Here is a 23,652-nt window from a genome sequence, read left to right as displayed (position 1 = left end):
AGCGCCCGTGCGCACATACGCCGCCACGCGCCACCCTCCGTCGCGGCAGGGCCCATGCGCAGCAGCACTCGGGGGGAGGAAGGGGAGGGGAGGGGGGAGCGCGTGGGCCCGCTGCAGCGGCAGTGGCGCTCGCTTTTCGCACGCCACGCGCGCTCCAGCGGCCCCCGCCAGCGCCACCATCGTGCGCCACCGACAACCCGTCCGGTTCCACATCTGTACCACACTGTTTGGGCGCAGCGGCTAACGGTGCTGCGTCAGGAAGGAGGCTCGTCGCACGCCTACCGCAAGCCTCTCTTTGCCGAGAAAGCCGCCCAGCAGCCCAGCCACGAGCGGCTTGCGGAAGTGTGCGCCAGCGCTGGGCCAGAGGTGTGTGTGTGCGGCCTGCCGGGAGGCGCGGAGGCCCACATATATAACTGTGACGCTCAGCAGAGCCGGCTAAAGAACGAAGCCGGGACACCGCCGAATCACCGACACCACAGCACAGGACGAGACGGAGACGAAAGAAGCGCAACGAAAGAACTTCGATAGAGGATCGCCTCTCCGCCATGCAGCGGACGAGCTCAGCTGTACGCCGCTCCCGGCCCTTTCGCAGGCCCATATCGCGCGCTGCGCAGCAGCCCTGCAGAGACGCATGAGAGCCATGCGGCGGCGCAGCATCCACAGCGCGGCACCCGGCTGCCGCTTCCCCCTCCCCCCTCCTCAGGGGGGCCTCAGGCTCCCTACACCACTGGGTGCTGGTCAGGCCCGGGCGAGATGCGTCCGAGCCACGCTGAAGCTCAGCCCGCTATATGTATAGTGTGAGCTTCCTCACTGTCGCAGGTCACTCCAGCGCAGCGCCGCCCAGGGCCTGGCCAACAGCACCCCTAGCGCTGCATCACGTTGCCCCCACACGACCACACGCTGGAGGGCTCGGCTCCGTCACCGGCAGAGGTGCCTCACCTTTGGCAGGGGCACGCGGCCTTGCTTGGCTGCCCCACAGCCCAGGGGACTGCTTCCGATGCAACGCGCCGGGTGCCTCCCTCCCTGCCATCTGACGAGAAAAAGAAGAGAGAGGCGAGAAAGCAGAGAAAGGGCAACTTAAAAGCACACACACGGGCAAGTAGGGGAGCAGAGGCCGAAAGGATGGTGCGCAGATACCCCACAGACGGAGAGACTGAGAATGGGGGGCGAACCCGCAGCTCGCTATTCCCTCAGTCTGCGTGCGGAGAGGAAGGCCGAAGGAGCAGTAGATGCGAGGGCGAAATAAAAGGGGAAAAGCAAACGAAGAAAAGGACCACCGGACATGAACCGGGAGGGGGGTTCGACCAGACCACAGGGCCGCCACATTGGGAGGGAAGCACATACGCACGGAAGCGTTTTGTTTTCTGCATGATCGTTAGGCGTGTATGCCTCCTCTCCACTGTGCGCGCATGCATGCAGAGGCTCACCGTCGAACACCGAAGCCTCTTAATGACGCAGGGAGGAGAAAGGACGAGTCCATACAGCTCTTCGAAGAAAGGTAGTATCGCCAAAAGGAAAAACTAGGGAGAGTGAGACAAAACGAGAAACAGTTTCGTGTGAGCATCACAGAGAGAAGGGTGGGGCAGGAAAGGGCCGATCAAACGAATCAATAGCAGCGCCAGAGGGGAAAAGGTACCAAGCAACAAATCAGCAAGGGCGACTGTAGGAGAATGAATAATAGGTGGGATTGTTCCTTCTTTTCCCCATCGCATCCAGCACCCCCCCCTTCACCCGTCCCACAGCTCCCTCTCTTGCGTGATGGCGGTAACGCTGGGATTGATGTGTGTTTTCGAGCTGCTGCGTGTGTGTGTGTGTGCCGTAATCGTCTCGGTAGCGCGGCGGTCACACTCATAAAATGACAGGAAACACCTCATTGCTTTCTCTTTCTTTTTTGAGCGGCCGTGGAAAACAGAACATAGCGCAAGCATAGACAATACGCCCAGGATCGAGTGGGCAGTGCGTCCTAATCGGAAAGGTGACGTGGGGGAGAAGAAAAGCGGGAAGGAACCGACGGTACGCTTACCACTATCCATCTTGAGCTTTCCCCCACACACCCCACTCAGCCCCTTTGCCTTCCTCTCTCTCTCTCATCTCTGTTTCCCGAGACGCGTGAATGAGTGGAGGGTGGTGGTTCTTCGTTGGATAATGTCGGATGTGATCTGTCTTCATTTGTACTGAACACACGGAATAGCAGTCAAACCTCGGAGACTATCGGTCAGAGGGAAGCCCTACACGCGCGAGACAGAGCACAAGTGCGCAAGAGAGCCTCGGCTCTCCAGTTCGGAAGCCAAGCTCCATTGATACTGGAGACCCCTTTGCTGACAAAACCTCGTGCACGCGCGATGAGATTACCGACGTGTGGCTGCGCGCATGTGGTTCCCTATCTCTAGCGTGGAATCGAGATGGACGAGCACAACTGGAGCGGCAGGGGGGAGACAACAAAAGGAAGCAAAGAGGCGCAAGAGGGGGTCAAGGGGCTGTTCATTTCGTTCTTTTTTCTTGTTTTGAGGGGGAGGAGAGGGGAAGGGGCGCGCCTGTGTGGACGTGTGGCGGTGGCATCGGCACCACAAAGGCGTGACTTCAGAAAAAAAAAGGAGGGAAAAAAAGCACCGCCGTCGCGGCCATCGACAACGTGAGAAAAGCTGAACGCAAAGAGCAAAGCGAAAAAAGGCTAGAGGCAATAAAAGGGAAAAATAAAACGGCTCTCGGCCCGTGGAGTGTGCAGCAGCAAAGCCCACGTCGAGCCGCATGCAGTTGTAACGGGCCCGACGGACGACTCCTCTGCCGTACACCGCTCTCTCTTCCTCCTTCGTTATCTGCATAGGCGCAGGGATCCTCCCACGTCTCTTCGGGCACCGGAGACGAGGAAACGCCCACGAGAAGGAGAGGACGACGGCAACGCAAACATTGTCACCAAGGGGGACAGTCAACAGCACGTGGACTGTGCGGCTGGCTCGTTACCCTGCTCTAAGTGCTCGCCACGCGGTGCAAGCACACCGCCCCGCGCACCTCCAGCAGCCCCGCCCCGGTTGCCCAAGCCTTGATCGAGAAGTTTGCCAGCTAAATCGAGAAACGCCTGCTCGACATTGCTGTTGTCCTTCGCTGAAGTCTCGTAGAAAGCGGCGAGCTGCTCCTCGGCTGCGAGACGCTGGCCATCCTCGAAGGACACCTGGCGCAGAGACTCCAAATCCTTCTTGTTTCCGACGAGCACGATAATGAGCGACGGGTCTGCGTTAGCGCGGAGCTCCTTGATCCAAGTCTGCGCCTTCTTGAGGCTCTCGCTATTCGTGATATCATAAACGACAAGGGCACCGCAGGCGCCGCGGTAGTAAATCGGGGCGAGAGAGCGGAAGCGTTCCTGCCCCGCCGTATCCCAAATTTCATACTTGAGGGCGCGCATCTGCTGCTGAAGAGCGTGGGCAGAGGCGGTACCGCCCGGGGCAGCCGCGGCGCCGCGCGAAGGCGGTATCACCACGGTCTTGGACAGAAAGGCAGCACCAATGGTGGTCTCCTGGTTGGCTAAGAACTCATTGCGCGCAAAGCGCAGCGCGATGGAGCTCTTGCCGGCACCAGACTCACCGAGCATTACTATCTTAGCGGACGTAGCCTCCATCAACTGGGGTGGATGGGCGTTCATTGTGTAGGTGCCACTGTAGTCTGATATCGCGAGTGTGTTTATATGCTCTTTCGAAGCGCGTGGGAACAGCAGAGGGCGTGTATGCGTAAAGAACGCCTCTCCTATATGTGGCGTCCCCTCCTTTGTTATCAGCTGTGTCGCAACGAAGAGTGCAGCGCTGAGTGCCCGCTCAACGAGAATGTCAGCGTCTGTCTGTCTGGCCGTGAGTGTGTGTTGGGGGGGGCGGAGGGGGGGTTAAGAGTCCCTTGGACGAAGCGCGACTTGGTGTACACAGCGCAAAGGAGAGGAGAAGGTCAGCAAATACTGTAAAGCAAAGTTTGGGTGCGCGTGCACCGATGGCGTACAGGAAACACGAACAGAAGAGAAGCGGAGGAAAACGGAAGGCGCCTGCAGAAGTTGCTTGATGGACTAAGTTTTTTTTTCTTGGAGGGAGAGAGGGAGGGAGGGTGCGTGTAAAGGTCGAGGGTGGAAGGATGTGAAACGTTTGCTTTTGAAGCTGGCTGGGCTATTTCCCGAAGCGAGGGCATTCAGCCCCATAAGCGGGAGGCGGGGACGTAAGGAAGGGGAGGAGAGAGAGGGAAAGAGAGAGCGTGAAGTAGAGTGGATCACCTCAGAGGGGACAGTAGCTGAATGCTATCCGAGCACGTCCTTCGAGGCAGGGCAGAGAGGGGCATCCAGCTGCAACAATAAGGATCAATTCAATTCGAGGGTAACCACAAGAGCAGTAAACGAGAGGTTTGCGCCTGGCGAAATGGACGGAGGTGAGCATTTCCTGACGCATGCGATGGATGTCCTGGCAGGTCAGCGAGTGCTCTTTCCTTTTTCTTCTTTAGAGGGAGCAGGCTGGGAAAGGGAGGCGAGGAAAGAAGTGGGAAGCCGAAGTGGGAAGAGGGAGGCGACGATAGGAGGGGGAGCGGCCCGTGCTCTCGGTATAGAAACCAACAGGACTGAGGAAGAGAGTGGATGGCATGCCTCATTCCCCACCCCAGCCCTCACCTCCCCCCTCCCCCTCCCTGCAAACTTTACCCACAACCGCATAGTGACAATAAGAGGTGCCGTTCAATTCGCTTTGTTTCTCTGGGTGAACAGATGTGACCATTAAAGAGCGGGAAGGTATGAAAGAGATTGAGAGAGTACCGCCCCAGGCCTCCCCTTCCCCACCCTCTCCCGGCAATGTCGCTTCCCATGAAGCTGCATCGCCTCCATCGCCCAAAAGAAGGGAGGAGGGAAGGGTGTTGTAGAGAAAATAAAGAGAGCGGGGACAAGTTGGCTTGACCGAAAGCCGACGCCTGCGACGGAGGTCGTGAAGGAAGAAAAAGAGGGGGGAAGGGCGGGACACTGGCCACAGCAGCGAGAGGACGCGCGCGGCGGTGACAGGGAGACGTCAAAGGGGTAAGAAAGGAAACGGACGATCCTGCACGCATTCAAGGGAGCGAAGGGTGGGCAGCCCACAACGAAACGAGCCAGCAAAGGAGGAGGGAGATGAGGGGGGCACCACACACACACGCACACACACAAAGATGAGAACGAAAGAGAAGCAGCGGCAGCACATATACGCCCATACAGATGCCCTCCTCATCTGTCACTCCTTCCCTCTCTCCTCCTCGTCGCTTTCGTTGTCTCATTAAAGCACTTGACACCCTTTACTGGACGATGACGACGGCAGTGCCCCCTTCCTCTCCAAGCTCTGCACCGTCTCCACTACGCATTTGGGCAAGGCTGGAAGCGGCGAGAGGAACAGAATCGCACGCTCCGCCCTGCTAATGACACTTTTTCCTACGACTGTCGAGAGTGGAAGAGGAGGATAGTAGGCGGATTCGGCCTCAGCGTGGATGGGAAATGTAACGGCGAACGAGTTCCATCGCTTTTCGGCGCGCACCGCGGGTGAGTTAATGGCTGCACGATCCACAGCCATGTCGAGGAGGCGGCCTAGTGCCGTGTTCTTGGGCATGAACATGAAGAACGAAGGCACCGGTTCAAACTTGTCGCAGACGATGCTGCCGCCCTGCTGGAAGGCAGGGGTGGGTATGAGGAAACACAGGAGGCACGTCACCATGTCAGAAGGCAGCTCTGTCGCCTTGCCCACCGCCTTTTCTGGGGTGTTGGTGGGGTGGGTGAGCAGGCGTGCTACAGAAGCTGCGCTGCCACCCAGCGGAGACACCAGCGCGCCTGCATTACGCTCTGAAGGAAGGGATGCGAGGGTGATGCGCGTGGCGGCTGCGGCGCGGCAGTTGTGCTGCAGAGGCCCACGGTGCTGAAGGCAGAACATCTGGCCGCACTGCTCACATTTTACCCTCATCTCGGAGGGCTCGTGACAATCTTGAATGCTGCACGGCCGTACCGAGCCGCCCAAGCGGCGACCACCGGGCCGGCCGGGCTGCCCCTTCGACCAGGTGCCCCCGTACAACGAGCCGCTCTGCGGGACATCGCGGCATGCGCGATCAATGTGCCGGGACACTGCCTCGTCCACGTTTTGGCGCGGATACTCCAACGGCACCACGCGATGGCATATGGGGCACGTCCCTACCCGCACATCTGTCACGGCCGTACAGCGATGTGCGCTGTGGGAGAGGTGGTGTGAGCAGAATCGCTTATGGCAATGGGAACACAGGGCAGGCAGTAGATCAATCTCTGTGCACCCCTCATACTGGCACATTTGATCATCTCTGTCATACATGCCAACCTGCATGATGCTGATTACAAAAAGAGCTCAAGGGGAAAAAGGGGGGAGAAAGAGTGGGGGAGGGGGGGCGTAAAGTGGAAGCGCGCAGCTATAGAAGAAAAAGAGAGTCTGCACACCGGATCGGCCTCACCTTTGGACACACGGTCAGACGAGGACGCGAGGAGTAAGGCGGGAATACGCACGAGGCAGCCTCGGGCAGAAGTAAGGAGCAACAATGCAATGTCCAGAGATCAAGAAATTAGTCAAGGAAAAAGCGCCCCGGGAAAAAAGAGCAACAACGACGCGAGACGAAAGGCACGCAGCGGCCCTTTTTTTTTTGCGCAGACTGAAACAGTACAACCGTAGCGAAGGGGGAAAACCAAGAGGAGGAGGCCGACAACCGAGAAGGAACGCCAATAGCAGTGTACAACAATAAATGACGCAGATCCACGAAGATGGTTAAGGCTGGTGCCTCTGCAGATGCTGCTGTGCGCTACAGCTCGATTTCTTTTCGAAGTGGAAAAAAAAGGTGGGCAAAGACAAGATGCCAAGACAGAACCAAACGGGAATCTCGAGAGAAAGAGGGGACGAGAAGAAGAGCGAATTGTCGAAGGTAGTTAGCCTCAAGTACTCACGACTCCGCTCGTCAAGCGTACCGGGAACATGTTCTGGTGCGATGAGGTTCACCTCCACCTCAACCGGCCGTTCGAAGATTAGCCATTGCACGGGGGGGGGAGGCAAAATTGGCCGCGCACTCCGATGCGCGCGTACTCCGCGACGCATACCCTCTCCGAGGTGACCAGATCGGTGAATCGGGCGCACACAGGCATTACGACTCGTCCCAGTGGCTAAAAATTCAGATTGCGCCTCACCTCTCTTTTTTTCGCCCTTAAACACGTAATAGGAGGCTCGTCCGCGGGTCTGCTGCTATTGCTGCTGTGGCGATTGAGCGGCTTAGGTCAGTGAATATGCGCTGTTACTCGCTTCGGAAAGTACGCCAGCAAAACGGAAAAAAATGGCAATGATATCAGTGCGGACTGGCTTCATGACCGTTTCTATGGGCATCGAGCCTGACGTGCGTCTCAATACACCACCACCTCAGTCAAAGCTCAGGAGCCGCGCGACACCACACCATGTGAGGCTTACTGGGCTCATCCCTCCTTTCCTTGATCCTCAGGCGGCTCATCCGCGACCGCACTGCCAGCGTTGTTGCCCGCCTGAGAGGCACGCTCAACATCGTGGATGCCGAAGTATGTCATCAACCCGAAGGCGCGCAGAGAGCCATCAATGGCGAGCTCTAGCTTGTGCCCGCTCAGCGTCGCGCTCATGTACCACGGGCCAGCGGCTGCATCGGCCGGCTCGTCAGATATCACGCCCACTAACACGCACCCCACCTCGACCTGGCTGGTCAGTAGCTCTGCCACATCGGCAGAGGTGGTGGAGACAGGAGTGTCTTGCGCCAGTAACGCCTCGAGCCGGCCGCCAGGCTTGACCAGCGCCTTCGGATTCGCGTTAGCGGCTACAACGGCAGAGTCTCCACCCAACACTGCCCTCCAGTGATCTCGCGTGTAAACGTAACCGTTTCGAAGCAGATCCTCGAGTAGCTGTTTGTGCGTCGAGACGCGGAAGTGCAGCCTTCGGGCAGTAAAACGCGGTGCCAGGAAGGACGCGGACTCGACCACGGCGCGCCACCGGCAGGTCGCGGTGGGCAAGAACTTCCCGTCGTATGCCTCGAAGGCGCGCACACCGACAGACACCACTTCCACCCCAGGGCCCTTGTACGGGTGCGTGCGCAGCACCATATCTGCCAGCGCAGGAGTCGCGAGCACAATGCGGCGCGCAGGCCTACCGTTCGGATTGAGGTGGTACAGAGGCGTGAGGCCCTTCCCGGCCGAAGAGGCAGCGGCGTCATAGTACGCAAAGGTCGCTTCGTTGTGGCGGTCGAATCCGTAGAACGATGATATGTTGGCCCACACCTCATCCTCAACGCCAACCGGTGCCCACAGCTTGCCTTTCGTCCACTGATTCAGCTTGTGGCGGACCACCATCGGCGGCGTCCAGTCTGACGACTTTACTTTTCGGAGCGCCGCCACAAAGAAGCCGCCCGTGTCATCACGATGTGGCAGAACACGCAGAACCTTGTTGCCGTCGTAGGCCGGTGGCAGGGCCGGCTGTTGCAGCCCTTCCAGATTGGGGGAGCGAATGCCTCCTGTGGAGTGCAGGTGAAACCCTTTCTGCTGTAGCACCGCGTTGACGTCGATAAGCTCAACACTGTCGCCGAATAGCTCCAACGCAGCGCAAACCACCTCCTCGTCCTCCTTCGGATTCATACTGCATGTGCTGTACACGAGAATGCCCCCTGTGGCCAAGAGGTCGAGGCCGCGGCATAGCAAGGCACGTTGAGTCGGCACAAGGGACTTCACATAACCCGCCGACCATGTTGCGGAGATGGAACGCTCCTTGCGAATGGTGCCGTCGCCACTGCAAGGGACGTCGCAGATGATGCGGTCAAACTGCCGTTCTTGCGGCTCGCTGCTCGGGTTCGTGGGATCGACGGAGTACAAGCGCGGCCACTGCACACCATCGCAGCGGGTGGTCATCACGTTTGGGGCATGGTAGCGCTTTAACCGCGCCGGCAGCGTCTGCGTCGCCTTCACTCGGTCCTTTTCATTTGCAATGAGTACCCCTCGACAGACGTCTGCAGACCACCCGCCGCTCAGCATGGCGTCGAGCGCCTGCACTGTTTTGCTGCCGGGCGCCGCGCAGAGATCCACAAGACTGTGTTGCGGCTGCACATCCAGCGCGCACACCGGTATTGCCGACACCACCTCCTGAAAGGATACTGCGCTAGCAGTGTGCAGGGTGCGGCAGACGTACTCGACGCGTTTGTGAGTGTGGTAGTCACTATTGCTGCAGGAGTAGAGGCCACAACTGGCCGGAAAAGCAGCCACAGGACGCACGACGGCAGCAATATCAGGAGTGGTGAGCATGCGGGTTGCAATGACTTCCAAAGCACGCTCGCTGCGATGCAGGCGGAGCGCCATAGGGAGTGGCGTGGACATGCTTTGCACGAACGCTGCCCATTCCGAGTCGACACTCTTACTGATGCCGTTGCTTGTAGAGGCAGTCTCAGTATGCCCGCTGTGTTCCGTCGATGCCGCTTTGGCAGCGGCATGCCGAGCTGCAGGAGAGGACGGGTCCTCGCCACGTATAATGGCGTTAAATCGACTGCCCCGGTAGTACTGCAAAAGGGGCGTTTTCTCGTCTAGCGGGCCGAACGCCGCGGCGGCCATGCGACGTCTCTCGTGGACATCAACAGGACCCGAGGCCTGGGAAAGAGCAAAGCACAACTCGGCAACGTTGATTCTATCAGCCGTAGATTGGCTTCGCGGCACGCGGCGAGTGATGCGAAGGACATCGAAAGCTCCATCAGGGCATGCCTCCTCCCCTAGAGCAGCCAGCAGCTTCTCGAGTCCGCTGCCATAGATCCACGCGTCACTCGCATCAGCACCATGCCCATCCCCCTCCGCGGCACACGCTGCATTTGACCCTGCTTCTTCCTTTGCGGTATGGGCAAACTCCCTTGTGAGGTAGCGGCGCACATCTTCGTCGGATGGAATAAGTTTGAGAAGCCTTACCAAGGTGGCGGGTAGCTGCTCGCGTTCCCGCTGCCGGCGCTTCTCGCGACGCTTCATCAAAGGCTACTTTCCAAGGTAAGGTGGTCGGCAGGTAACGCAAAAGTGAAGTGTTGGCGGTAGGGAACAGAGAGTCCATAGGGCGCAACATGGAAAAGAGACGAAGAAAAGGAGGGGGAGGGGGGCGCGCGCACGCAAGAGGAAAACACGTCGATACGGAGATGCACGCAGCGTGTTCGAGTAGGCGTATCATTCAGCAAAGCAACAGGCCGTAGCTTGCAGCAGGGACTTCGAGCAATGCGCAGTGCAGCCACAAGTGGCCGGAGGAGTCTCGCGGCGTAGTTGCGCAAAGAGCATTAGCAAGCACTAAGCTTTCGGAAGCGTGCTGACGCTTTGCCTTTTTTCTCGTGTGTGTGTGTGCGTGGGGGGGGGGGGGCAAACAGCCTCAAAGCGGCAAATCGCATGCGCATGCGCTGCCTTCCCGAGCCTCCTTCCCGACCCACTTCCTTCACTCCCTTCCACGACGCTTATGGGGACCACGTGGGCCATGGCCGCGACGTCGGCTCCTCTCCCTCTTTTTAAGAGGTAGAGGGAAGACGGAGGGGTATCAGAATATGTGATTCAGACCAAAAAGATCCCTGTGTGCTGAAAGTAATGTACGCACCTTCCTCGGGAAGCAGCGACATCTAGGGGGGAGGAAAGAGGGTAAGGAGTGTACGCATTGGGTGATGCTGGGTGGATGCCGCCTGTCGCAAAGCAGCCACGCACAGTAAGCCAAGTCGCTGCCCACCCACCCCCTGGAGAGCAGCAGTGACCCTCTCCCCAGATACTCGACGAGGGCTGCAGCTGGCGACTATCTTTTTCGCTCGCCACCTCTCGTCTGTTCGTCTGCAATGCCTATACCTCCCAGAACGCTTTGCCGTCTGCGTTGCGCAGCTCACGGTCGGCCCCATGGCGCAGGAGGTACCGCCCGATCTCCTCATTGTTATCCATGGAAGCGTAGAAGAGCGCAGAGTCGCCGTGCTTGTCTCGCAGGTCCATCCATGCCCGATGGGCGGCCTTGTTTGTCGCGTTGCTCTTTTCACTTGTCGAGACCAGAAGCTCGACGAGCTCCATGTTACCACGGTTCACCGCGCGATGCAGCGGCGACTGACCCCTACGATTCTGATGCGTCAAATTCGCACCGCTCTCTAGCAGGAAGCGCACAATGTCCAAGTGCCCACGTCCCACAGCCAGAAGCAGGGGTGTTTGCCCCGTCGCATCTTCGGCTTCGAAAAGCATGGCGCTGATAGATGCCGGAGTAGTATTGCCTGGATCTGAAACGCCCAGCATGCCTGACAAGAACGTCGCCGACTTTCCGCCGTTTCTCCCCTGAGAAGGCCCATTCGGGACAACACTACTGCTGTTCTGTCCCTCGGCAGCGGCATGTAGCTGAACCTCCTTTTCCCTCATGTACGAAGAATACTCAGCCACACTTCGGTTCAGAATCTCTCTCAGCAAATCCAGCGGTGCCCCAACGCTGCAGGCGGTAGCAAATGGCGTGCTGCGCTCCTCATCTTCTGTCAGCACAGGTGAACTGTACGGCGCCTGCATCAGTTTGCAAGCTAGGTCAAAGTTCTTCAGCGCAATAGTCCAATGGAGGGCTGTGCGCCCGTCATTGTCCCGATAACTCCACAGTCCATGAAGGCTCGATGGTTCAGTGGCGGCAATCGTGTCGTCGTCCTCGGCTCCCTCCGAATAAGGGGGAGTCGGAGAGGGCTCTAGCGGTGCTACTTGTCGAAGGAAAGCAATAATCGCATCGATATCAGAGTCCCGGCAAAGCTCAGAAAGATGCATGGCTGATGTTTGATTACGTGCGCCTCCGTGCGGGACTGTGAGTCGCCTTGCAGACTCGCCCCCAAGGAAGCCTTAGAAATAATAGAGCTAAACGGGAAAAAAACCAACACGCCGACGAAAGAGACAGTCGCGTGTGCAGAGTGCAGCTCGGCGCTGGAAGGCGCACTATGTAACCGTGTAGTGGCAATCTACTACTGAAACAAAGACGATTGCACTGGCAGAGGCCTGTGGCGAGAGGTGCCCATTAGATGAAAAGCTTGATGCGGATGAAAGCGAAGACAACAGCGGAAAGGACAGCAAAGAAAGCAGCAGGCAGTCAACAGCGATAAACAAATCTTAATAGGGAGGGAATCCCGTGCTCCACGAAGAGAAACTGAAATAGGCAGATATTGGGCCTGGGCACTTGGCAGTGGTGTCAGGGGCGGAGGTGAGTGAGCACCGTCGTGTGCGCCGCGTGGAAATCGGATAACGCGCCGAGGGCAGGCACTGGCGACCTTTGTTGGCGTGCAGATGCTTGAGGCCCTGTTGCTCTGTTTCTTTTACATGTTGTAAAAAGGGGGGAATGGATCAAAGACGAGAAACACCGATGATCACGGGCGGTGACAGAGGAGAAGTTAGAGGGAGAGCTGTTGAAATTGAAAAGGTTACATAGGGAGCGAGCTGTCATTAAGAAGCACGAGATGGGAGCCGTTGCCTGGCTGACGAGTACCATCGGCAGTAGCAAGACCCTTTCGCAGAGGCGCCGTTCGGACATCAGTAAAGCCTCCCATCGGAAAGCATGGGCTCAGCGATAGAAGGCGCAGAGGGAGATGCCACCAATGCTCATCGCTACCTTCACTAGCCCACTCTTTCGCGCTGGCGACGTCTTCCTGCTCACAAGGTAGCAGCCTTTCGCCCCACCACCACCACCACCGCCCTACACACATATACGCACACCATACAGAAACGTAGTAGAGTCCTTGTCGTGAAAACGAGGGGCAGAAGGGTGAAAGCATGTAAGCCCTACTTGCTACCCCACCTCCAAATAACGATCGCCATCTAAGGGGGAGAGGGGGAAAAAAGAAGAGAAGCGCAGGACATGAGCCGTGAACTTCCCTTCTGTTCCACAGAAAGAAGAGGGGCAATATCTCGCGGAGAGGGGGATGGAGTGGGGGTTGGCCGAGAAACTAAAGCCTAGGAGGGAAATAGAAGAGCTATAAATTGTTGAGGTGAAGCAATTAGGCGGGTAAAACAGCAATTTGGACAACAACGTCAACACCAGCGGGAGGGGGAGAAACGCTGGAAGAATCAGCACGAGAGGTTGAAGCAGGCGCACAGTGAGAAAATGAGGTGGCCATGAAGAAAAGGCACAAGCGAAAAAAGAACAACAGAGGCGAACAAGCATATGCGACAGGCTTGTTACGCAGAGAGGCCCACAAACACACACGTACCAGATGGATGTGAGATGGAAAGGCGGAAGCTGAGAAAAGAAAGTGGAAAGGAAGCGGGAGGTGTGGAGTTCATCGTACACCTGGGGTGAACGGTCGCCAACAGGGATACACGAGTCCACCGCTCATGAAGGCAGTCACTCAACAACTTCATGCGAGCGGAAAGGGGAAGGGAAATGAAGTAAACAGAGCAGATGGTTGTCAAAAAAATAAGAGGTAAAGTACATGAATGAGGGTTCCAGTGGATGTTCATCCTTTTTCCTTCTGCTCCATCGCCCCCCTCGTCCTGCGCCCTTTTTTCCTGCTTTCGTTGTGGAAGATGCTGAAAAGGTGCATCAGCAAAACGGGGAATAGCGACAGAGAGAGAGGGATACGCCTTGATACAAGAAACACATCAATACATCGTGGTCCCGTTTCTGGTGAAAACAGCCGGAGTGACTCGGCACGAAGAGGAAACTGTGTGTGTGTGTGTGTGTTTCCCCGCAAAGAGAAAAAAGAGAAAGAGGGCCTTCCAACACAAAAAAGGCGGCGGTGAGGAGACGGGCGGGAAACGAAAGGGGGTCGATGGATTCCCTCTACGAGTCATCGTGGCTAGCCCAGTACGCTTTGTTTTCCTCCACCAGGCCCACCGCGAAGCGCATATCAGGCAGAAGCTCGGCTACCTGTTCAAAGAAGGGGATGATGATGTAATTCATGAAGGCAATCTGGCTCTTCGCAAGGCTTGGTTGCAGGCGATTCATGAAGGGACTGCATTCAAGGCCCAGGTTCCTTTCGCGGTCGCCCTGCTGGTAGAACTCATCCGACACCTTCCATCCCCAACGCAGGTAAATGTCGAGCGGGCGCCCGCAATTTGAAATGTCGGCCACCTTCAGAGCTATGGAAAGGCAGAGAGCCTGCTCGTCGGGTTGGGTGAGGCTGGAGCGCTCCTGCATCTTGCTCTTCAGGCTCGCCACATACTTTCCGTGAGAGCCCATGTCCGTCGCCAACACCATCTCTATCATCGTCTCGCGGATCTCATGGCGCTGCTCATCGCTAAAGTTAGCTAGGATGTTGAAGGTTGGATTCTTCATGAGCTCGAAGGTACTGCTCACATGCAGGTTCTCCAGGACACTTCGATCATTGTACAACGTAGCAAGGTAGCTACGCGTCTTAATATGGAAGTTGTTGTTGATGCCAGGGTGGTCGAAGTCGTGGATCGAGGCAGCCAGCATGGCAGAGAAGACCTGGAGGTCGCTGAGCGCGCACCGCTTCGCCAGGCCTCCCTGTGTGATGATGAAGTGCGTAATCTGCAGCACATCCGCCGCGTGCATCGAGTTGTGATACGGATTGCCGTGGTAGCCCGCCTCCACTGCGCTGATCCAGTTGAGCGCGATTCGCTCGTCGATATTGAACTTCTGCAAGAAGTCGTGCATACACAGCAGTGCATACATGGTAACCAGGAGAGACCCGCCGTGTTTTTGTGTTGCGAGCGACAGGTAGTCGTCGCCGCTCATGGCTTCCTGAACATCAAACACGCGGTAGTTCCATGAGTCGACAAGGTCAAGCGCCTTCCACACAACAGCCCGGCTACCTGAGAGTTGACTTACCTGAATGGCAAGCTCGGTCTTGGAGAACGGCTTCACAACGCGATTTGCAGGCGACAATGGGTCGCACTTCTCCGGAGATAGCCACCGACTCTTGATCATGCGAAACAGCACAAGATCAAAGTCCTTGCAGGTGCGATCCCCGAGCGGGTTCGGTAGCCGCGACTCGTTGTCCTCACCGGCTTCTTTCTGCTGCTTTCTGTGAATCAGCAGCCACGGATTCCCCGTGTTCTCTGTATTGTAACCGCCCAGCTTCTGCAGAAGCTCTGCTTTGCGCTCATTGTACACTTTTTGCTTGTGCTTGTTGCGTGTGAGGTTGTCGCGCAGCGCGACCAGCTCAAGGTCAAGTGCCTCGCGCTTCGTAAGCGCTAGATCCTTGGCCTCGACGGCGTGAGACAACTTCTGCTCGTACTCCTTCGGTTGGTAATACATGTGATGTGCCTGCAGCATGTGCTCCAGAATGTATGTCTGTTGGTCCTCCGTGGTGCGCTTGAGCACAAAGGTGGCACGCCTCCCACCTGACTCCACTACACACTGCACCTCCATTGAGTATGCTAGGCCTTCGGAGTTGGAGGGCGCCGGCGCAGTGGCCGTATCAGCTGCTTGATGCACGTTCGCATGCTGTACGGTTACTTTACCCGTGTTGAATGCCACCCGAATCTCTCGAAAGAATGTACTCCAATCGGCGTTGTCGCAGAGCGAGGTCCTCGCTGTATCAAGGGCGGCCTCGTTCAAGTTGCAGATATAGGAGGCACCCGCTACACTGTCGTACGAGCGGAAAGACAGCTCCTCTGCCGTGTCGCTCATTCCCGCCATCACGGATACAGTGTTGGAGCAGATGGCGTACACACTTGCCTGCTGCTGCAACTGTTCGAGAAAGTCGGGCATGGTCGTTGCTAATAGACCGAGGTACCTCGGGGAGGGGGGAGGGGTACAGCACAAGTTCAGAGGCGTAATTCCTTCATGCACTTGCTGATGGGGCAGGGTGGGGTGCTCGTGTGTTCTTTCGCTTCTGCTTCGTTTGCTTTCCTTTTAAAACGGCAGTCGGACCGTGTCTGTGAGAACCTACGAAAAGGGGAGGGGGAGGACGATTCAAAGGAGAAAAGGAGAAGCGCGTCAGACTTCAGCTTCGATGCAGAGAGGAAAAAAAAACGACCTAGGAAAGGGGGAAGGATGGAGACAGTCGGAGGAGGGTTACCTTGCGAATAGAAGACTGTAGAGTCACGCGCAAGCGATTTGGCTGGGAATGCCGCTGTTCGTGCTCATAATACTGGGCGAAAATGCGCGGTCGCACTTCATAGAAAGCATCGGTAGCACTCTGCATGCAACCGCCACGCTTTCCATCGGCTGCTTGAAGGAGAAGTAAACCGGCGCCTTTGACATTTGCCTGAAGGGAAGCAACCACGATCAGCCCATGGAGCCCATTCGCGGCTTAGAGGTACCTTTTTTTACCTTTCGAAATGTTTGAGAAAGTAGCTTTCAACAGTAGCACATGGAATGTAAAACAGGACGCCACACTCGAACTATTAGTGTGGGTGTAGCTGTATATCAAGGAGGGATGCGGAAACGTGGTCTGTTGCCCCTTCCGAAAAAAGGGGGCAAAGGAGAAGAAAACGGACAAGAGCATGAGAGGGAGAAAGAACAACATGCCTCCTTCGAAAGTGCCGCCTGTGTACGCCAAGGATGAAACAAAGAAAGGGGCTTGTGGGAAAGCACACGCACTACAGTACAGATTCCTCTTACGTCTGATGATCTGTACATCTCTCACAAACAGGATGAGCCCTTCTCATTCCTTCTTTTCTTCCATTGCTGCGTTCGTCCCTCTAGTAACTACTTCATACGTGAATGTAGCATGTACTACATGAAAAAAAAGAGTAGAGATTGGGAGAGTGTCTACCTCACGGCGGGCTGCTGCCTCTGTATACGAGCATATTTTAATGTCTCTTGCCAACTGACTCCCGTCTTGCATGCATAGATGTTGGCCGCCCTTTTATCCTTTCCTTTATCAGGCGCAGGCCATTTCCGTTTTTCTGTTTCGAAATGTTTGCCCCGTATTTTCCTCTCCTCCCTTACTCCTCCTCGTATTATTCGAAGCATGTTTTCCTGTTTTGTTTTGTTTTTGCCTTGAGTTCCCCCCTCTGCGCACTCTCTTTGTCATTTGCGCCCAGTCTCAGAAGAGGCAAAGGAAAAGAGATTGGGGCTCATCACCACCTCTCCATCGTGTACGCGTCGCTGATATATATATATATATATATAACGGTGCATGTACAGAAAGGAAAAACGCGACGGGAAAGAATCGAAAGAAAAGAATGCGAAGAAAAAAAACGCACAAAAGAAAAAAGAGACGGGGGAATCAAGATGTCACGATAAAGCGGCTGAAAGAGGGGGAAGGAGAGACAGGAGGTGGAGTGAAGTAAAGCGGGGAGAGCGAGGAGCGCGGAAGGGGAGAGAGGGAGAGAGAGCCATGGATTAAAGGAGAGAGCAGCCTGAGCGAATAGTGCAAAGAAAAAGTCAAAAAAGGGAGACAAAGCCAAAAGGAGAGGGAAAGAAAAAAGAAAAAACGAATGGCATTAGCATCCGTAGAAAAAGGAACAGAGAGTGAAACAAATAAAAGAGGCCACAATGGGGGGAGGTAGAAGAGATAGAGCAAGTCAAGAACAAAAAGATGTACATATGTACTGAAAGCTATACAGGTAAAGAGAGTAGGTACCCTACTTCCTCGCACGGCACAGAGTTTCGAGAGCGCTCGGTGATGTGAATTACCTTTGTCCCGCTCGCTTGCTCACGGCAGCAACAGGCGCAAGCTACTTCTTAGAATCGTTTGGGTACGAGGAGAGAGGACGCGGGGAAGAGAAGGGTAGCACCTAAAATCACATGAGTGTGTCGCGCATCAATTCCAAGTCAAGGAGAGGCACAATAAGGAGAAGCAAGGGGCACAGGAAAAAAAAAGACGGCGACAGAGAAGCAGCCCCATCAGTTCCATCCAGCATTCGACTTGTCGCACCGGGATACGAGACGATAACAATCAGCCTGGCTACGGCTAGATCGTCTAGAATAAAAACTTCAACGCCGGCCTCCCAAGTCGTTTCATCCTCTTTCACACCCAGCTCTGCCCTTTTTTGGCACCACACACTCCTCTCTGCTTTCCAGCATGGACGCCCAGACATATACCTTTCAACCAGCACCAGCAGGGAGAGAGTAAAGGTGGGAGAAGGCGAGGAGGAAAGCTCTCTCTCATCAGAGGTGTGAAAAAAACGACACCTCTAAGGAAGGCAACGAAAGATCACCGAAGAAACAAAAAGGGGGCCTGTGTGAAGATCGGAGGGGGGCACATATCGCTGCAATCAAATCCTATGCTGGGTGCGCTTCACGCACACATGAATCGCGGAGAGCACATTCTTTCCTCTACACAACCGCTAAAAAGAAATCCATCAGCGCCGACTCGAAAAGATACACAAAAAAAAGAGACGGAAAGCACCTCCGACACCTAACGTGAACCGTGCGACATCACAGTCGGTATTAACCCCTCCTTTGTGTGTGTGCGTGTGTATGTTACATTGTACTTGTGCTTTCGTCAGCACCTACGTTCAAGAGTTTTGAAGTGCGTATACATACATCGTGAAAGCGAGCGGTCACTCTGAGACCTGTACGCGACGCTCCTCCTTTTCTCACCTGCCGAATGAGCACTGAGAAGGTAAGGGGCAGAAACAAATATATATATATGAACAGCCTGAACAAGAGAGAAACAGAGTGACGGCGGCTGCAAAAGAATGTGCAGGCAAGCCGACTCCCTCAAAGGTTTCAGAGAGGTTCTAGTGGCATCTCCGGCGCGGTTGCAACCACCAACATGGCTAACGGGGGGGGGAGGGCAGCACCACTGAACGTGTGAGAGGTCTACGCGTGCTCGTTGCACCTCGACTTCTGCGCTCTAACACCTTGGAGGCAAAGGACGGGACGCTACTCGTCCGTATACTGGCCGTTGCAGAAGTTGGCGAAGCAGTCCTGCTGCGCAGGAGTCAAAGCGCGCAGAGTATTGGGTGGGCTGTCGGGGTACTTGTCGAAATAATGTGTGTCCCCCTCCTTGTGCTGCCGAACCGGAATAGGCGCAGGGATCTTCTTTGCCAGCACTACGTTCCAGTCCACTTCTGCAAAGTACTTGTGGTTCTTGATGTCCTCCGCTCCGCTGGGCAAATTCCCAAGGCGCTTCGTTGGATCGAGGGATAGAAGGCCCTTGATTAAGTCCCGGGCCTTCGAGTCTACCCACCGTGGGAAGAGCACCTTGCCCACAAGGATCTTCTCGTAGATCTTCATCGGGCTGTCGTCGAAAAATGGTGGGTAGCCGACCAGCATTTCGTACAGCAAGATCCCAAGCGCCCACCAGTCGACCGCTTTGTTGTGCCCCTTGCTCTGAATGATCTCGGGGGCTAGGTACTCGGGCGTGCCGCAAAGCGTAAACGTACGCTCCGTCACGCGCTTCGCAAAGCCGAAATCAGTAATCTTTATGTTGCCGTCTTGGTCGAGGAGGATGTTCTCTGGCTTCAGATCACGATAAACGATTGTCTTCTTGTGTAGGTACTCGAATGCTAGGATCACTTCCGCGCAGTAGAACTTCGACACATCATTAGGGAACTTGCCGGCCTTCCGGAGATGCGAGAACAGCTCGCCACCTACCACGTACTCTAGAAGAATGTACAGCCGGTTTTTGTCCATATATCCTCGCAGCATGTTTACAATAAAAGGGTGATCGATCTCCTGGAGAAGACTTGCCTCCGCCATCACGTGGTCGACCTGCTTCATTCGGAGCACCTCCTGCTTCTTGAGGATCTTGAGGGCCGCGTACTTGCCTGTTCCCTTGTGCTTCACCAAGCGCACTCGGCCGAAAGTGCCGGTCCCGACCGTCTCACGCAGCTCCAAGTCGCTCAGCCTCCATTTGGAGGCTTCAGCCTTGGTGATCATGGTCTTCTACTATGACTGATAAGAGTAAGAGTGAAAAAAAAAAACGGAATGTACAAGGAACGAGAAAGGCGGGCAATGGTGGGCAATGTGAATCTCTCACTCTGTGAAGGAACGCGCGCCCAACAGCTGGGCACCCTCTTCGGAGGTGTATGAAGCGGAGGCTTTTATAGCCGGAAGAGCACGAGCGGGGGAGGAAAGGATAGGGAAGAAGCGTACAGCTGTGCCTTTTTAACTCGTTCCTGTCTGAGCAGTTTGTCACCCTTCCTCGCCAATCCATGAAGAGTCGAAACAGCTTTTTCCGGTGTCAGAGGCCAACGAAGGGAGAGAGGAAAAGGCAAGGAGCAAAGTAGAAGGCGCTGAAGTGTGTGGTGGAGGAGCAGTGGTTCCGAGATGAAGTCCCGCATGCAGCTCTCGAGAGAGCCCTTGGTTTCACCCACCTTGGTCATGAAATGGTCGAAGACAGTTAAGCGGTTCGCGGAGACGTTGGAGGGAGTGAAAAGACACGGGAAGCGTACGCCCCCCATTTTATGCCTTCCCCGACCCACCCACCCCACACACACACACACAAACTTTCGACCGGTAGAGAGGGAAGATATCCAATGGCGCCAGCGCATGTCGTGCGCAACTCACCTCCTATGCGCGTGTCAGCGCTCTGCCTTACTCGACGCGAAGTGCAGCGCAGCCTCTACTGAGTGGAGACGAAGAAGACATAACCGTCTCCATCGTGGTGCATCACAGGCTAGGGACTGCCACTCCCGTGAAGGCACTAGAGGAGATACAAAACGTTGTCAGTGAAGCACTAAGAGCTTCTTTGGCAGCAGCAACGAAATATGTTCGAGGTCACCTCGAGAAGGGGGAAACGGAAAGGGAAAAAAAAAAGAAAGGACAGAAAGAGGAATCGATAGTCATGGTTCCAGGAGAGAGAATCAGTACTCAGTCGTTGCTGCTCGCTTCCATTCAAAGACGCAGAACTAAAAGAACTTGGGAAAGCTGATGCCCGCAGCTTGCGGGGGTGTGCTCCAGCCCTCTTCGATCTGGCGCAATGCATCTGCGTTGCCTTTCGCCCGCTCCTTCAACTGCGTTAGCAAATCGGGGTCATTGTTCCGCCTGCAGTCGGCACCGGCACTGAACCAGTCGCTGCACAGCACGTAGTACTCCATCCGCGTCTCGATCTTTGGAATGCGTGCAATGTACTGCTTTGCCTGCTGTGGGCGCTTGTAGGAGAGCAAAGCGGTGACAAAAGCCTCACCGTCTAGCAGCGTCTTCTTGTTGGAAGAGATGCCGCCCATGTCGTCAATAAGGTCCCACTGGCCTGTGCACAAGTACGCACTAAGCATACACCACTGGAACATCTTCTCTGGCACACAAAACGCATTCTTCAACCGCTGCGCCACAGAAACGCGTCCATGCTCGAGGGCGTAGCGGATTGTGTCGGCAGTGCTGGCCTGCAGGAAGCGGGAGTCCTTGTATTCGCTCATGAGCTGGGTCTGCTCGTCGAGGAGGCTGCTCTGCAGCTGCAGAAAGCGCTCCTCGATCATGACAGACGGGAACGGAATCCCGCTACCGGCGATCGGAGAAAAGGGCATGGTGGCCGGCTGCAGGCGTGGACTCTGCTCTACCGCCTTCTTCGTAGAGACGATCGCAGCTTGGATTTCCACGCCTTTGCATTCTTGCAGCATTTCCCAGTTTCCGCCTTCCATGGACTGCGACAGCGCGTGTCTCAGTCTTGTTTCTTCGCGAAAGTAGCTGCGCAGATGAAAGTAGGCCTGAACTCGTGGGTACTTGTTGAAGCACTCGGTCATGAGCTGCTGGCTGCCTCCGCAAATCTCCAGGTACTGCAGTAGCAGGTCACAGGACGTTTTGTACGATGTTAAACTGGGAAGTGCAGCGGCCCCGCGGCTGCGGATCATGTGCACCATAACCGTGAACACCAGGTCCGCGTCAGAGGCGTGAATGGCGCGCTTCAAGGCCATGTCAGGCTCGCCAATGCTGAGCAGCATCGGTACTTGCTGTGAGGGGTTCACTTCCGCATCCAGCAATACCACTGCGGCGGTGCCATGGCCAGCAACCTTAGCCTGCTGCGCCAACTCTGCGAATGCTGTGAAGCTGCACGCTTTCAGCTTCTTGACTATTTTCTTCGCGGCCACCCGCTCCTCATCTTTGTGAGCTGAGACACCCGCCAGCCTGCACATCGCCCAGTCCAGAATGACTGGCTTGGCATCTAGCCCAATCGCCTCTGCCACAGAAAAAGCTACCTGGTGCTCACCGCATAAAGTGAGGCGCTGTAGAAGGCGCGTATCCCCGAGATCAGCGAGCTGCTGGTCAGTCACAATCATTCCCAGCGGCTCGAGACGAAGATGATTGCGCACACGCAGTCGCTTCGACATGGCTACAAATGCACTCGAATCACACAGAGAACAAAACGTGCGGCCGAATGCGGCGATCCGCAGCAGTCGCTTCTGCTGCGCCGCGTCAAACTCAAAGCCCGCCGCGGCAACGCACTCAGCAACCGCTTCCACCAGCGCGCCTGAAGTGTGCTCAAGATTGCGTAGCATTCGCACCGCAGACGCATCGCCGGTCATGAACTCGTCATACGTTGCGACAAGCATCGCCCCAGCAGCACGCGAGCCTACAGAAAAGACGCGCTGAACAGCAAGCGGCGCTATCTGCAAGAAATACAGCATGTCTCTTGAAATTACCCAAGCTCCGTCCTTCTCAGGAAGAAGACAGGCGTCAGCCGGTAAGTCAGAGATGCAGTCAGTGCTCTCGGGCTCGTCGACGTTCATCAAGAACAACGAGCACGAGCACTCCCCATCTTCGCCTGGAGAGCCCCCGTACTGCAGTCGTCGTAAATATGCAACGCACTGACCTCCACACCACGTCATTTGCACAAAACTTGCCGGAGTCACATCGGTGCGCCTAAGCAGCAAAACCTCAGAAAACCTGCTATTTGTCGAGTATACCGACCCATCGAGCATCATGAATGCGACAGTGTGGCCGGTGGGCGAGCGGCACATCTCCAGAACGCGCCCTCCCTCAATGGGCACAGCGAGCTCCAAGAACGACGAATTCGACGCTCCGAAAACGCATCGGCAAATGAATGAGTTCGACAAGCAGGGTGAATAGGAAAGAAAGACCTCTGTCTGCTTGCTGTCAGCGCTTTCGTCGACGGCGACGAGCGCGATAGTGGTCAAGAACTGGCGTATGCTCTGCGGCAGAGAAAGCTTGCGCATCGTGTACTCTTTGCATTCTCCAAATTGCACGAGTACAAGGCTCGTTTCTGTTGCTGTGTCGAGCAGGGCAACAAACCCGTTGCTGCACATCGTACAGACGATTGGTATTTCCATCGGCAACGGTGGCGCTGCTGTTGTGCCGCAATAGTTGTAAAAATGGGCGAAACCTGTGTTCAAAACAACTATCAGGTGATCAGCCGCCTTGTTCCATGTCATGTAGACAACACTTTCAATCGCCTTTAATGGAATACAGGTGCGCTTCTGCAAAGGGTTTCCGGCGAGATGGAAGAGGAAGATAGAGTTCACATTTGCCGAAAAATCACAGGCCTTGGGAGAAAAAAGAGCAACAAGCCCACCGCATCCACTGTGTGCCACCAAAGAATTATCGAACTTGAACGGAAGCGCATTAGAGTAGTCCCCCAGCTCTGAAAAACGAAGAAGAGCATCTCTTCCTAGCGAAATCCATGAACCTACTCGGCTGGTTCGGTCGAAGTGTCGCTTTCGGGGCATTAGCCTCTGAAAGCGAGAAAGAGATGAAAACTAAATCACGTTTCGTATCACAGTTTCTCACCACGAGGGCCCGAAACCTTCAGGGGGGAATAATGAAGGGCTGCATACGAAAAGCGAAAAGGGCTTGGCAGCAGGGGAGAATAAGCAAGAGAGTGGTAGCAAAAGTAGTAGTA

The 23,652-nt window shown here is 55.7% G+C and overlaps 7 protein-coding genes across 7 annotated transcripts; all 7 read right to left on the bottom strand.

Moving 5' to 3' along the window:
- Positions 1 to 2,926: 2,926 nt before the first annotated feature.
- Positions 2,927 to 3,637, bottom strand: LSCM1_06760 (uncharacterized protein; the record flags this gene model as incomplete). Its single annotated transcript, XM_067324168.1, has 1 exon — positions 2,927 to 3,637. One exon carries the CDS (start codon positions 3,635 to 3,637, stop codon positions 2,927 to 2,929), a length of 711 nt encoding a protein of 236 aa, XP_067179515.1.
- A 1,624-nt stretch (positions 3,638 to 5,261) lies between these two features.
- On the bottom strand, positions 5,262 to 6,326 carry LSCM1_06759 (uncharacterized protein; the record flags this gene model as incomplete). Its single annotated transcript, XM_067324167.1, has 1 exon — positions 5,262 to 6,326. One exon carries the CDS (start codon positions 6,324 to 6,326, stop codon positions 5,262 to 5,264), a length of 1,065 nt encoding a protein of 354 aa, XP_067179514.1.
- A 1,124-nt stretch (positions 6,327 to 7,450) lies between these two features.
- On the bottom strand, positions 7,451 to 9,994 carry LSCM1_06758 (uncharacterized protein; the record flags this gene model as incomplete). The annotated part of the gene is made up of 1 exon (XM_067324166.1): positions 7,451 to 9,994. One exon carries the CDS (start codon positions 9,992 to 9,994, stop codon positions 7,451 to 7,453), a length of 2,544 nt encoding a protein of 847 aa, XP_067179513.1.
- Positions 9,995 to 10,831: 837 nt separating this feature from the next.
- LSCM1_06757 (uncharacterized protein) lies at positions 10,832 to 11,770 on the bottom strand (the record flags this gene model as incomplete). The annotated part of the gene is made up of 1 exon (XM_067324165.1): positions 10,832 to 11,770. The coding sequence occupies one exon, from the start codon at positions 11,768 to 11,770 to the stop codon at positions 10,832 to 10,834; it is 939 nt and encodes a 312-aa protein (XP_067179512.1).
- Positions 11,771 to 13,772: 2,002 nt separating this feature from the next.
- On the bottom strand, positions 13,773 to 15,668 carry LSCM1_06756 (uncharacterized protein; the record flags this gene model as incomplete). The annotated part of the gene is made up of 1 exon (XM_067324164.1): positions 13,773 to 15,668. The coding sequence occupies one exon, from the start codon at positions 15,666 to 15,668 to the stop codon at positions 13,773 to 13,775; it is 1,896 nt and encodes a 631-aa protein (XP_067179511.1).
- A 3,069-nt stretch (positions 15,669 to 18,737) lies between these two features.
- On the bottom strand, positions 18,738 to 19,736 carry LSCM1_06755 (uncharacterized protein; the record flags this gene model as incomplete). The annotated part of the gene is made up of 1 exon (XM_067324163.1): positions 18,738 to 19,736. One exon carries the CDS (start codon positions 19,734 to 19,736, stop codon positions 18,738 to 18,740), a length of 999 nt encoding a protein of 332 aa, XP_067179510.1.
- A 971-nt stretch (positions 19,737 to 20,707) lies between these two features.
- LSCM1_06754 (uncharacterized protein) lies at positions 20,708 to 23,479 on the bottom strand (the record flags this gene model as incomplete). Its single annotated transcript, XM_067324162.1, has 1 exon — positions 20,708 to 23,479. One exon carries the CDS (start codon positions 23,477 to 23,479, stop codon positions 20,708 to 20,710), a length of 2,772 nt encoding a protein of 923 aa, XP_067179509.1.
- Between the last annotated feature and the right edge of the window lie 173 nt (positions 23,480 to 23,652).

The sequence above is a fragment of the Leishmania martiniquensis genome, chromosome 18, assembly GCF_017916325.1.
Source record: "Leishmania martiniquensis isolate LSCM1 chromosome 18, whole genome shotgun sequence".
Taxonomy (NCBI): Eukaryota; Euglenozoa; class Kinetoplastea; order Trypanosomatida; family Trypanosomatidae; genus Leishmania; species Leishmania martiniquensis.
Note: the sequence above shows the minus strand (reverse complement) of the source record. Positions and strands in the feature narration are given on the sequence as shown.